We start from the raw sequence: 13,257 nt of genomic DNA, 5'->3' as shown, positions 1-13,257 counted from the left end.
AGATGTCAAATAGTGTGCTACCTCAGGCGTGCTCAGTCTCGCCGTTTCTCGGCCTTGTATGGTGATCTGCTTCTCGAATCACGCCGGCGGCGGCGGTCCCTCGAGCGTGAGCGCGATCGTGGGCGTTCTTCGTCTGGCCTGCGTTCTCTCCGAGGCTCGACATGGCCGTCATGTCGTTTATGGTCGCGGCTTCGTGAACGGTGTCTTCTTCTGTCGCGCTCTCGATCACCGTCCCTCCGCCTGTCACGAGATCGTGAGCGGTCGTGATGTCTGTGCCGGCGATCTCGGTCTTGTGAGCGGCTCCTCGAACGACGTCTCCTCCGCCTCTCACGATCGCCATCGTCTCTGTGTCGCCGCGACCTGTCTTTCTTGTCCTTCCTCTTCGCCCTGTCTCCCTCATCGCCGTCCTTTGCCTTCTCCTCGATTGCCTCCTTGACTTCCGCCTCATGCGCCCGTCCGCCCAGTGGGGTCAAGTTGGCGTTGTTCCGCTCTGGCACTGGCAAGCCCATGGCTGCGAGCATGGCGTCTTCCTCTGCCTCCTTCAGCTTGCGTTTTTCCTCCTTGATGCGCGCAGCCTCGGCTTCTTTGGATTCGGTGTCGCCTTTTGCGTACCAGCTGAGGTCTTTGTTTTGCTGCCAGCGTCCCACTGGTGCCATGAGCGAGTGACCGAGGTAGTTTTCGCGCTGCGCATCGTTCTTGACGTCTTCCCACTTGAACTCGGCGCGGCCGCCTCTGCAGCGATGTTAGTATTGGCACACGTGTGTTTTTTGAATACGACGTACCGGCTGCCCTCTTTGCGCACCGTCTGTAGAAGATCCATGGTGGGGGATTGTGGTGTAAGTGAGTGAAGCACAACAGAGGAAAGTTGCGGCGAGATGACGGAGGTGCCTGCCTCGGTGGAGCTTGGACGCTGAGCTATTTCCCCACAACTGAAAGACAACCCTCTTCAACCACACGATCTGCAAACCGATACGCCAACATGCCGGCTCAAATACCGCCCCTCGATGAACAGGAGTTCTTCGACCCGCAGATGCCGCTGGCGCATCTGGACAGCGAGAACAATGCCATCTTCTTTCTCATGAACTCGCCCTTCTTCGACGGAGAGAGCAATAACATGGCCGTGTATATGAACGCACAAGGGCACCCCAACGGCATGCAGATCCTCGGCGAACGAGCAGCATACGAATCCGAGCTGCGCAAATACAACACTGGTTTGCAATACATAGTGGCCGGCGAGCCGAAGGGCGACGGACAGCCATGGCTTATGCAACGACAGCGCAAGGTCCGCAACGACGACACTGGCAGGGTCGACACAGTGGCGGAGGGAAACTTCTACACACAAGGAACAAGACTGCTCATGGCACCGAGCATGCTGGACGTTGTGCAGGCGCGTCTACTCGCAGTATCGACACGGATGCAGCAAATGGCCGAGCTCTCAAAGAACATGTCGCACTGGTCGCCAGCCACAGGCCACACCTACTACCCACCTTCATACGAGTTTCCAAAGGCGGAAACCAACGCCAGCCGCGTTGGCAGCCCAACGCTCGCCCCAACAGAGCCCGACGCGTCCGCCTCGCAGTCCCAAACAAAAGATGCAGCGACGGCGATCGACTCCTCTGCATCCACCACTACCTTCAACGACGCGTTCTTCCTGCGCTCTCTGGAACTCACGCACCAATACGGAGACGAGTACATGGACGAGAACCCTCTACTCGGCGAGCCCGGCGCCTTCGTCTTCGCAAACTCGAAGAGTCACGTCGACGCGCGGAACAAAGCGCAAGAGCAAGCCAGCCAGGCGTCGCAGGCACAGGCTGTGACGAAGACGGACACGCAGCCCACGAGCGTAGCGCCGTCAGCCGCGGCGACACCAAAGGGCATCGCAACGCCCCTGGCCCTGGACGGGCCAAGCAGAAAGGGCAGTGTCGCAGGCCTTCCCAATGTGGAAAAGAAGAAGAGGAGAAAGAGCAAGGGCCTCGCCAGCCCTACGATGTCGGCCAGACCCGCGTTGTGAGCGCGTTGAGTGCTGGTTTTGCGTGTTTGCAGCTGGTTTTCGACCATTATGATACCCCGTAGTCCTTCTCTGAATCTGTTGACAATCTTTGAAGACTGTCCATGCTCGAGTGCCGCGTCGTACGACGCTGAGTTGTTCTTACCTGGCGACGTGTTTGTTGCGATAGACGTATGCGCGTTCCTTTGATGTCGTGGTGAAGGCAGGTGCACTTTTCTACCCGGCGTCTGCCCCGACGCTTCACCGCCACACGCATCAAACCCGCTTCGAAACACTCGCCACCCAGTGAGCTCACACACATACCTTGCTGGAATGCAGAGTGTCGCTCGATCTGGAATGCAGAGTGGCGCTCGACCTGGAATGCAGAGTGGCGCTCGATCTAGATGGAGACGGCAGACGCAAGGTAGACTAGCTGGTCGACCCTGATCCCTGCGGCTTCGTCAACAATCTCAAGCGGCCGAGCGTCTCTACTTGTTTGCAAAACTCGAAACACCAAAGTTGCCAAAGGCGGCGAAAAAGCTAGTGCGAACTGCGTGGCTGGACTCATTCACAACGTCCTTAAGCAAAACGACAACGTCCTTGAGCAAAACGACAACGTCCTTGAGCAAAACGACAACGTCCTTGAGCAAAACGACAACACACATGGACTTTCAGCGTGCGAAGAGCTACTCGAGACTGTAAAGTCCCTGTTCGATTACACAGCTAGATATATACATTCACACCCCGTCAAACACCCCCGTATTTATAGACTCCAGTAGTAATATTTACATTTACAAGCACTGACTGTACCACGTGTTCTGGACCTTGCACGACAGCCCGCTCACGCACGAAGTGCTGCCGCTGTAGCCCGAACCGCCGCACTGTCCGTAGGCGGCGACGGCGCCGCCGCCGCCGCCGGACGAAGTCTGGGTCGCGGCGGGCTTGGCAATGGTGGTGAGCGTTGTCTTGGGCGCGGCGGTGGTGGTGGCCTTTGCGGTGGTGGTGGCGGCCTTGGTGGTGGTGGTGGCGGCCTTGGTGGTGGTGGCGGCCTTGGTGGTGGTGGTGGCAGCCTTGGTGGAAGCAGCGGCAGCGGATGCGGAGCCGAGTTTCGCGGGGCCGGCGTTGGCCTTGACGTGGGCGGCGACGTCGGCGACGGCGAGCGGGGAGACGTCGTTTGTGATGGCGGAGATGAAGGACGACGAGGAGCCGCCGGTCAGCTTGCCCGAGGCCGAGTCGACGCTGTTGGCGAGACAGGAGCGGCCCAGGGTGGCGGAGCAGGCGGAGCCGCCGTTGACGACAAAAGTGGAGATTTTGGCGCCATTGGCGGTGACGGGCGTGGTGACGCTGGAGAAGACGTTGCCCTCGACGAGGGCCTGGGCGCCCGAGTAGGCGTCAAAGGCGTGGCCCTTCATGTTCTCAAAGTAGTTGTTGACGGCGTGGAAGGTGCCGGTCTTGCCGTCCTCGCCGAGCTTGGGGGCGCGGCCGGACACGTTGTGGAGGTAGTTGCGGTCGAGAGTGACCTTGTCGCCTGTGTGGGGTCAGTGGACTGGATCCAAGGAAGCAGAGGGAAGACTTACCATCGCCGTAGAACATCATGGTCCAGTAGTGGTCGTTGTTGCAGCTAGCCGAGGTGGTGGTGGTGCCGTCAAACTCGTTGTTGGAAATGGTCAGGCGCGAGGCGTCGTAGTGGGAGACGATGAACATGCGGCCGACTTGGGAGAACTTGTTGTGGTCGACCCAGACACCGTCGTTGCCTCCCTGGAAGTCGAGGGCATCGCCACCCCATACGACACCGGGGTTCATGTTGGTGAACTCGACGCCCTGGATGATGACGTTCTTTGCGTTCTTGATCAGAGACAGACCCTTGCCATTCAAGACGCCCTTTCCGCCGACACCCAGAATGGACTTGTTGCTGCCGACCTTGAGAGCAGTAAGCCCGGCAGTGTCGTACTTGATGGAGCTGACGGCAACGATGTCGTCGGTGGCGGCGCAGGAAAGGGTCCCAAGGTAGTACTGGCCTCCGTTGGTCGCACTGCAGCTTTTCCTGTTGCAGCCCGATCCGCTCGAGGTGGTGCCGGTGAAATCAAACTCCTTGGTGATCAGGATGACACGAGCCACATCGTCAGAGAGGTAGGTGGCGAGCTCGGCGGCCGTAGAAGGAGTGACGGCGGCGGCCGATCCACCACCTGTGACACCCTTGGCGAAGCCGTAGGCGGTGCCAACGACGGCCTGGGCCGAGGCGCCGGCAGCAGCCGCAACAAGAGCGGTGATTTCGAAACGCATGTTGACTTTTGTAATGGACAGAACAAGTAGTGATTGAAGGTAAAGAACGTTCACTCAGACCAGCCGAAGATTCCGCTCAAGGTAAGAAACGAGAGAAAATGAGAGAACTCGGAAGGAACCGACAAGGAGTGTGGTGGAGAGAGAGGGTGAGGAGGCGGAAGACGTGGCGAGGAGACGATGTTATAAATCCACAGCACATGGCAGCAAATTGCGGTCCTGGAGCCATCTGAGCCATCTCGGGTGTGTCGCCCAAAGGACGTTGGACAATCTAGACGAGGCTGACATTAGACGGTCTAAACGAGCCTGACTGCCGCAGTGCTAATCTCAGCGGTGTCCTTGCCCCTGGCGAAGAGTTTCAAACAACCGTCCTTTCCTGCTTTAGCATCGACAGCGGGGCAGGCGGGCGGCGCGTGTCATGTCGATGGAGACCCTAGAGGCGGTTCATTTCGAGGATGCGAGCGAGGTGCGAGACGGATGCCGGACGCAATGGTCTACGCACGGCAACTGTCAAGTGTTGTCAAGTGCTGTCAAGCGTTGTCAAGTGCCGTCAAGTGCCGTCAAGTGCCGTCAAGTGCTGTCAAGCGCTGTCAAGCGCTGTCAAGCGTTGTCAAGTCTGCATGTTGCAGCTGCGCGGCGATGTGGAGGCGCAAAAGGCAGGGGCTTCGAACGAGAAGGAAAGGATTCGAAACAGGAAGGAGGGATTCCCAGCGAGAAGGAAAGAGTTTCGAAACAAGAAGGAATCGCGGGAGATTATTCGAGATGCTGGCGGCATTCTTGCCCTGGCCACATCAACGTTCCGTCAATCTGAAACAAATGCAGGATGCATGCATGAATCAAAACACGGACATCAGACCACAACAGGTTGTGCACAAGATGCGATTCACAGCGAACCCCTGTTTTGCGGGACGACAGTCGGTAGCGAAGACGCCCGAGGACCGTCTAGCGTGACGAACCGTCGTTCATGAAGCGCGTGTTGGCACGGTGGCCCATCTTGCAGCTGTTGAGTGCGAAATGGCACGGTGGTCCATCTTGCAGCTGTTGAGTGCGAAATGGCACGGTGGTCCATCTTGCAGCTGTCAAGTGCGCAAAACGACATGGTCCATCTTGCTGCTGTCAAGTGCGCGAAACGACACGGTGATCTATTTTGCTGCTGTCAAGTGCGCAAAACGACATGATGGTCCATCTTGCTGCTGTCGAGTGCGCAAAACGACATGATCTATCTTGCTGCTGTCAAGTGCGCAAAACGACATGATCTATCTTGCGGCTGTCAAGTGCGCAAAACGACATAATGGTCCATCTGGCGGCTCGGCGATGTGAGCGACGTTGATGTGTGTGGAAGACGCAATGTCTCGACACTCGGTCAAGGGCAAGACGTAGAATGTCCTCTTGCTGGGTGCATCAGCAACGTCGTGCGTTGACGAGCGGCGGAGAGACGACGGGACGAGCAAGTGACGATCCAACGTCGTTGATGCAATGGCGCCGGAGATTCCGCGAGATGCAGACATGCGTGACCGCCGGCGGGCGTGTCACGGACTCACAGGGCCAGGACGGTGCAGTGTGGCCAGAAGCCGCTTGGCGTAGGTACTGACGTAGCCCCGCGTGTTCCCGCCTGCCGCATCAATGGCGCGTCAACCACCGGGCAGCTAATGCAGCTTCTGGACAAGCGACGAGGGCTCTGCGACCATGTCCGCGGCGAGTCGACGCCCACCGTGTCGACTCCCCCGCCGCCCGCCATGTCGACTCCGCCGCCGCCCACCACATCGACTCTCCCGCCGCCGCCCGCCACATCGACTCTCCCGCCGCCGCCCGCCACATCGACTCTCCCGCCGCCGCCCGCCATGTCGACTCCCCCGCTCGCGCCCGCGCAGACGCACGCGCTGTTCGACGTGCTCGTGCACCGCCAGATGTACGCCGAGGTCGAGGCGTTCAAGCACCCGACGACCATCGGCCGCTACGGCCACCCGTTCCGCAAGGCCGACGGCGCGCCCACGAGCAGCCCGCTGCTGCAGACAATGCTCAACAAGCTCGCGCTGACCAACCCGGCGCTGCAGCCCCTCGGCCGCGCGTTCTGGCAGGACAAGGTGCAGGCTCTGCTCGCCCGGCTGGCCGAGGCGGAGCTGAGCGAGAGCTACGACCGGGGCGCCATCGGCTCGCGGCGGGCCCTGGCGACGGCGGCGAGCAGCATCGCCGAGTACGTCGCGCGCGGCATGCTGGGAGGATACGCCGTGGAGCAGCAGGCGGCCGACGGGGCGTCGCAGCGCGACTACGACGCGCGCGACGCGGCCGACGTGCTCGCGGCGTGGGACGAGTGCGCGCGCAGCTTGGTGTACGGCGACCTGCTCGACCGCCTGCTGGACACGGTCGCGGCCACGGACCGGCTCGACGAGCACTGCAGCCTCGTCCGCGCGGGCCACGAGTACGTGCTGGTCAACGTCGCCTCGTTCCTCCACCACGTCTTTGTCATGTCGCCCGACGGGCAGTACCTCGTGCGGCTGCTCGAGAACGTCGACCGTCTGCTCCCCTACTACGTCATCAAGCAGACGCTGCGCGTCGGCAACGCGGCGTCGATGGTCAACGCCATGGTCCGTCTGGTGCTGGCCAAGCTGTCCGTCACGGCCATGACCAACTGGATCGGGCTGACCAACAGCGCCAACGACGGCATGAACCTGATGCAGCAGATTATCAGCACGGTGCTGGCCTGGGACACGGCCGAGCTGCAGAAGCGCGCATCCAAGCTCGAGGCGTCGCGAGACGCGCCCGACAAGAAGGTGCTCAGGGCCGTCCGGGCCCACGTCTACGCCTCGCGCGAGCGGCACGACGCTGCCCGCAGCCAGTCGGTGCACGAAGAAAAGTCCATCCTGGCCGTCATCCTCGAGACTGCCGAGCCGCGCCTCGGGCCCGACTCGGTGCGCGACCAGCAGCACGACACGGCCACCGAGTACTACGCCACCTGCCTCTCGATCCGCGACCGCGAGGAGATGACCAAGGTCCTGTGCAAGTCCAGCCCCGACGTCCTCACCGCGGCCGTCCGCGACTGCGTCTCGGCAATGGACCCCGTCATCCGCGCCGTCCACAACGCCGTCGACCTCTCCGCCACCGTCGCCGACGCCGAGAGCTTTGTAGCCGACCTGATCAAGGCCTCGAAGCCCAGGAGCAGGGCCGGCCGCAAGAGCCGCGAGACGTCCAAAGAGCGCGAGGCTGCGGCCGCCGCGGCGGCCGCGGCCGAACCCACGCCTGCGGGCGCCGCCGACGACACGGGCGACGCCCCGACCGTCGAGGACTTTGTCCTTGTGCTCCGCAAGCACGCGCCCAGCGTGCACAGGTTCCTGCACCACGTGACCAAGAACGCGCCAGAGCTCGCACACGACTACCTCGTCTACGCCAAAGCCGCGTTTGGCGAGTTCAGAGCCGACCCGTCGACCCGCCACGGCGGCGCAGGCAACATGACCGCCCCGCTGCACGCGCTCTTTGCAGCCCTCCCGCCCGCCAAGCAAGACGCGCTCAGGCCGCTGCTGACCGAGCACGCCGCCCACCTCGCGGCCCTCAAAGCCGCCTCGCACGCCCGCCTCGCCTCCATCATGGACAGCAGCGGCCCCGGAGCCTCGACCCACGGTCCGGGCACCTATCTCTCGCGCTGGAACGCGCTGCTGGACAGCACCCTGATCTCGCCCGCGCGCGCGGCCGGGCCCGTGCGCCGCGGCTGGGAGCTCAGGGGCGGCAACGGGGCGAAGAGCGCGCTGGACGACAAGACGGCAGCGGTGTGGGATGCCATGCGCGACGGCTGGGTGGGCCTGTGTCGGGCGCTGGAGGTCATGGGGAGCGGGTGATGGCAGGCACTTGGTTCTTGCACCCCCCCCAGAGCACATCTCGAGCGAAGCACGTCTCGAGCGAAGCACATCTCGAGCAGAGCACATCTCGAGCAGAGCACATCTCGAGCAAAGCACATCTCGAGCGAGGCCAGCGTTGCGTCTTGTCGTGAAGAAACATGAGCTGTGGGGGACCGGAGACTCAGACGTCCTCGTTGGTTCGTAATCCATGGAAATAGAAATGGTATCATCCCACTGCACCAACACCGCGCAGCCCGAGCCAAAACTTTACAAGAACAATTACACCCACACCCCCCCGTCCACGCCTTCGACCCTCCACCCCTCACCCCCCTCCCACACCACACCCCGCGCACTCATCGTCCACGCCACAAGCACCAACCGCGCCACAACCGCCACCGTGTCCACGCCAAACGGCAGCTGCGCCTTGAGCAGCCGCTCAGTCAGCTTGCCCAGATCGCGCGCGGGCAGCGCTGCCGGGCCCGAGCCCAGCGTCGCGTTCGACCCGCTGCCGAGACTGCTCCTGCTCGCGGAGCCGTTGAGGGCGGCCGTCTGCGCTGCGCATGCATACGCCGCCACGGCATCCGCGTGCGCGGTCCGCAGCTCGTTCGCCGTCGCAGTCCGCACAGCAGCGCCGACGCGCCGGCCGCCGTCCGGGACAAGCGCGACGAGGCGCTGCAGCAGCGCTGCGTGCCGTCTCACTCTGGCCGTGGCATCGCACAGCGACTCGCCCGAGCCGTTGAGCCGGGCCACGCGCTCGCGCTCGCGGAACAAAAGGCCCGCGTTCTGCGGCTCGTGGAGGGCGCCGAACACGTTGGGCGTGGGAGCGTGGCGCTGCACTTTGTCCACCAGCGCGTCGAGGCGCTGTAGTAGTCGGCCTGGCGCGAGGCCGCCGCCGGCGATGAAGTGCGTTGCTGCCATCAGCGGGGCTGACGCGAGGGGCGTGAGGCCGCCGCTGAAGGGGAGGTGGGCGATTGCGTCGATGAGTGGGTTTGGCGCGCTCGGGGTTGTGCTCGGGGTGAGGGTGTGCAGGGCGAGGGTGCGCGAGCTGGGCAGCGTGGCGAGGAACTGTACCTGTGCGCTTTGCTGGGCTCGTTTGCGCAGTGTCAGAGGCAGGCCGGAGCGCACCGCGTCGAGGGTCTCGTTGGTGATGAGCAGGCTGTTGATTGCCGTGCTGTCCTGGGAGAAGGGTAGCGAGCCGCAGGCCAGGTGCTTGGCGAAGAGTGGCGAGTGGCCAGCGCTGCTCGGCGGCATCTGCGAGACGCTGCGCTTGTGCTGCCGGAGCGACACCAGGTGCCTGCCGTCGTCTGTCCGGGTGACTTGTATCGAGAGACCAAACGCGCCCTTGTCGGCTGACGCAGCGCTGGCTTCACCCTCGCTAGAGGTCCGTGTGATGGCGCTGCCCAGTATCAACGACAGGGCCGCGACTTCTCCACGTGTGAGCCGCACGCCCATGCGGCCATTGTGATACTCTGCTGGTCGTCCATCCTTCATCCACGCATGTTGGGCAGCGGCGCTGCTATCCTGCTCGACCAGTCCGTTGCCCATGGGAACCAGCGCTGGCGCCGGCCTTTTGATGGAGAGACTTCTTCCAAGGCCCCTCTCGATGCTGGACATGTCCAAGCTCTTCCTCTGCGCTGGCGGCGCTACGTCGCGCCCTCCCTTGTAAGACACCGACTGCACCCTCCTGGGGCTGACCGCACCGCGCTTCGCCGCATTGATGAACCTGCCAATTTCCCCAGCGTACGCAGATCGCTCCGTCACTGATCGCGGCCGCAGCTCGCCGGCGAACATTTCGCAGATTGCCTCGAATGAAACCTCCCCGGGTTGCCCATGCGGGTGCGTGAACAGGGATGAGGTCCATAGGCCCTCGTCCCCGGCTTTGATGATTCCTGACAGCGTCGGCACCCATTTCGAATTGCCATCCTTCTGCTTTGGTGCGAACAGCTGTTTCCACGAGCTGGATCTGCGAGGCGCCGGGTCGGATTCGCTGTTGTCGCCGTCGACGGTGTAGATGACGTCCTGCTTGGCCGTCTTGGAGTGCCGGTGCACGAACAGTCGGGTAACGAGAGCCATGGCGATGAGGACAGATGCTCCGATTGCAAAGCTTACTGCGATTATCGTTCGTGCTCGCATCTTGTCGGACGCGGTCTGAGTGCCTTATATGAGTGCTGTTCGTTGTTGTGGGTCGAAATGCTCAGGCGCTAGCCAATCGGAAAGCAGCGTCGTCCCTGCCTGTTACCTGCGCTCGGACACCCCTTCTCGCGGATTGCTCATGCGTCCGCTGACCGCAGGCAGACTCATCGATCGGCGCGAGTCGTGTTTGCCCAAGCGCCGTCGTCATTTGTCAGGATGGCTCTGTCTCGTGACACGCGAGAAGTACACATCCTGCAGTACAAGTCAGACTGCCAGGATTGCTTTGTCAACCGTCGCTGACATTGCTCGATGACTGTCATGCGCAGGAACGCTCTCTGTGAACTGCGCACAGGGCGTCCGGAGTCTCGGTCAACAACATTGACGATGAGATGCGCCCGCTTATTAGGATCTTCCCGCTGTTCCCACCTACTCCAGACTTTGCCATGTCGTGTCCGAAATTCAATCTTGCGTCTTGAGTGTGAGCGAGTGTGAGATATGCCGACAGACACAGGCGAACGCTACGAGCTCCGGACGAATCAGACCATGAGATTCGAAAACGAAAACACAGAAGCCCTTCGTATCTCGAGCGGGACAGCACGTCAGGTTCGACAACGTCTCCCAGCGTCGAGCAATGGTGTCAGCTCGGCGGCTCTGCAGGGTCCAGTGAACGACCGAGACCCAACAGGACGGTTGCGGGAACTCGGAAAGCGCCGGTCACGAGGTAGGTCATTGCTCGTTCAGTCGACACTGACATCATGTCAACTCCCGAGCAGGGCCTTGTGTGGTCGGAGGGTTGTTGAAAGGTCGGCGCCCGGCATCCGCGAAGCTCCGCAAGCCGAACGAATCCAAAGCCCGCGCTGAGCACACACGGTCCTATGGTCCTGCTCAAGTCTCGACATGTCGTGATGCATGTGATCCGATGAGTTCCTGCACTGTGAGCAATGTCCGTTGCGCCGCGATGATGGCCGTCGGGTGCTCGAAAACAAGGACAATCATCGTGCGTGTTGCGGTCATGATGAGACACCGCCGGATCCATACCGAGTAGGCTTCCGGTGCGAATCTGTCCTGTTGCGCCATGTCCATTGCGCTGGGGATACGGGCTGCTGCTGCACCTACAGCGCTGACCCAGTAGAGCACGCCGGACATGTTTCCCCACACATTGCTAGTGTCTGCTCGCTTGAGAGTCTCGTATAAAGTCTCGGTGAGATGAGGCTTGACGAATTGCTGGTCACTGTCCCATGTACTGAATGGGCTTGATGACCCGAGGAGGTTGGTGTAATTCGGATCCGCGGCGACGGAGAAGGGGACGCCCATCGCAATGGCAGTCGTGTATATTATACCTGTTATGCGACATGCTTCATACACCCAGTCTCCCGAGATGGAGACACCCGGCGTGTGAGCCGAAGGTGCTTGGGCCAGGCGCGTTCGGATGGCGCAGACCATGGCTTCGTAGGCGTCGTCTGGGGGACTCGATCGTTCCGTGTCTACAGCATCACTGTCGCGAACCTGATTGAGTCTTGTATTGCGTGCCACGAAAATACTTGTGAGGTCTCTCACGTCGGAGAGGATGTCCAAAGTAGACATCGAGCATCGTGCATCGTCCGATATGGTAAGAAAGGTGCTTCTGGGGCAGTACAGCGGCGACTCCGGCAAGGCTGCCTCAGCGCTGACCGGAGCGGAGTTTGCCGGCAACTTCTCCCGAAGCGCTTGCAGTATTTCGGCTTCGCAGAAGATGTTGCAATGGTAGCAACAGCTGGCCACAGTCAGTTGCGCCGTCTTTCTGACACAATGGCTCACTTACACAAGAGTCACTTCAGCCAAAGCTCTGTTGTGGACGAAGGTGCCCAGCCCTCCACGTCGTGCGATGAGCGCTGCAACACCTCTCTCGTGAACCCTCAGTGCTTGCTCGTTACAAGCCCACATCTCTCCGGCGAACAGATGCAGGATGACGATAAGCGTAGCATCGTCCAACTGCGTGGCGGGGTTGGCAAAGCGTTCCCTGATCATCCCAATGGTTTCAGTCTTGACCATAGCCGTTGTAGTGCTGTCACCGGAACACTTGTTTTGCATGTCAAGCCAGGTCGATGCCAACACGGTAGAGCTCAAGATGATGTGCGGATGTGACAGCATCAGTGGCAGCCATTTCTTCATTGTCGAGTCAGAAGCGAACGCTCGCATACCTGGACGCATCAGAACCTGTATGCAGAGCTGTAGCTCGAGACTCACAATTTCGCGACAAGAACAACGCATCTAAACGTGGGTTGCGGAATTGTGGCAGTACGTCAAATGGATCATGAGATCCGCCGACATTGTAGAAACTCGCAAGGCCGACAACGAGACTTCGAAGCTGGCGTTCCTCGTGTCTTTCGCTCTCCTCATAATCGATGACACCCTTGTCAGCCATGTCTCGCGTCGGGTTCCGATATCGAGGAAAGTAGCCTGTAGTCTCATTTGCCGTAAGCTGCCAGCTTGAGCTACCAGTGCCAAGGAGGGAGCTCGAGTCTGAGTCTGATGCGAAGGAGCCTGAGCCCATTCGTAGCGTTTCGCGTTGCGACTGATCAAACCCCAGTCCCTGGGATACTGTCCACGACTGCGTGGGACCTTGGTCTTTCGAACGCGCTGGTATAGACGCTGTTCGCTCAGAGGCAGTTGCTTTGCGCACAATGCCCAATCCAGCAGGATCTGACCTAGCATCGTCTTTGTGATCGCCCGTTTTCTTCTTCTTATCCTCCTCATGCCTCCAATGTATCATCGCCTGGGAGCGCACACTCCTCTTAGCATCTTCATCTTTGAACTGCGAAGGATCGGTCGCAATAACGAACTGAAGCTGGGGCGGCCCTTCACGCTTTACTCTCCTTCTCTTTAGCCTCTCTTTGGACTGATTGGTCGCATCGGAAGACGTTTGAGATACTGCGAGCGGTTAGAGAGGTTCGACGATCGGGCCTATTGCCATGTGTACCTTCAGCCGCAGCCCTGGAACTCTCCAAAGCCATAGTGCTGGCGCTTGTGGGGGGAGAAGGCCCGATA

General features: G+C 60.9%; 7 protein-coding genes across 7 annotated transcripts; 3 read left to right on the top strand and 4 right to left on the bottom strand.

The window, feature by feature from the left end:
• Nucleotides 1-22: 22 nt before the first annotated feature.
• M421DRAFT_6879 (uncharacterized protein) lies at nt 23-820 on the bottom strand (the record flags this gene model as incomplete). The annotated part of the gene is made up of 3 exons (XM_033596555.1): nt 23-270; nt 332-732; nt 783-820. 3 exons carry the CDS (start codon nt 818-820, stop codon nt 23-25), a joined length of 687 nt encoding a protein of 228 aa, XP_033446859.1.
• Nucleotides 821-979: 159 nt separating this feature from the next.
• On the top strand, nt 980-2,011 carry M421DRAFT_6878 (uncharacterized protein; the record flags this gene model as incomplete). The annotated part of the gene is made up of 1 exon (XM_033596552.1): nt 980-2,011. The coding sequence occupies one exon, from the start codon at nt 980-982 to the stop codon at nt 2,009-2,011; it is 1,032 nt and encodes a 343-aa protein (XP_033446858.1).
• Nucleotides 2,012-3,084: 1,073 nt separating this feature from the next.
• On the bottom strand, nt 3,085-4,252 carry M421DRAFT_49478 (polysaccharide lyase family 1 protein; the record flags this gene model as incomplete). Its single annotated transcript, XM_033594775.1, has 2 exons — nt 3,085-3,515; nt 3,565-4,252. Coding segments are annotated over 2 exons (1,119 nt in total), but the record flags the coding sequence as incomplete, so codon positions are not given.
• Nucleotides 4,253-4,496: 244 nt separating this feature from the next.
• Nucleotides 4,497-5,320, top strand: M421DRAFT_211267 (uncharacterized protein). The gene has a single exon (XM_033588227.1). The coding sequence runs from the start codon at nt 4,723-4,725 to the stop codon at nt 5,233-5,235; it is 513 nt and encodes a 170-aa protein (XP_033446856.1). The 5' UTR covers nt 4,497-4,722; the 3' UTR covers nt 5,236-5,320.
• Nucleotides 5,321-6,108: 788 nt separating this feature from the next.
• M421DRAFT_67235 (uncharacterized protein) lies at nt 6,109-8,097 on the top strand (the record flags this gene model as incomplete). The annotated part of the gene is made up of 1 exon (XM_033596381.1): nt 6,109-8,097. One exon carries the CDS (start codon nt 6,109-6,111, stop codon nt 8,095-8,097), a length of 1,989 nt encoding a protein of 662 aa, XP_033446855.1.
• A 279-nt stretch (nt 8,098-8,376) lies between these two features.
• M421DRAFT_6875 (uncharacterized protein) lies at nt 8,377-10,170 on the bottom strand (the record flags this gene model as incomplete). The annotated part of the gene is made up of 1 exon (XM_033596549.1): nt 8,377-10,170. The coding sequence occupies one exon, from the start codon at nt 10,168-10,170 to the stop codon at nt 8,377-8,379; it is 1,794 nt and encodes a 597-aa protein (XP_033446854.1).
• Nucleotides 10,171-11,115: 945 nt separating this feature from the next.
• Nucleotides 11,116-13,099, bottom strand: M421DRAFT_67080 (uncharacterized protein; the record flags this gene model as incomplete). The annotated part of the gene is made up of 3 exons (XM_033596370.1): nt 11,116-11,983; nt 12,032-12,410; nt 12,457-13,099. Coding segments are annotated over 3 exons (1,890 nt in total), but the record flags the coding sequence as incomplete, so codon positions are not given.
• Nucleotides 13,100-13,257: the final 158 nt, after the last annotated feature.

Source organism: Didymella exigua (genome assembly GCF_010094145.1).
Source record: "Didymella exigua CBS 183.55 unplaced genomic scaffold M421scaffold_21, whole genome shotgun sequence".
NCBI classification, from domain to species: domain Eukaryota; kingdom Fungi; phylum Ascomycota; class Dothideomycetes; order Pleosporales; family Didymellaceae; genus Didymella; species Didymella exigua.
The sequence above is the reverse complement of the archived record's forward strand: the minus strand, read 5'-3'. Positions and strand labels throughout refer to the sequence as shown.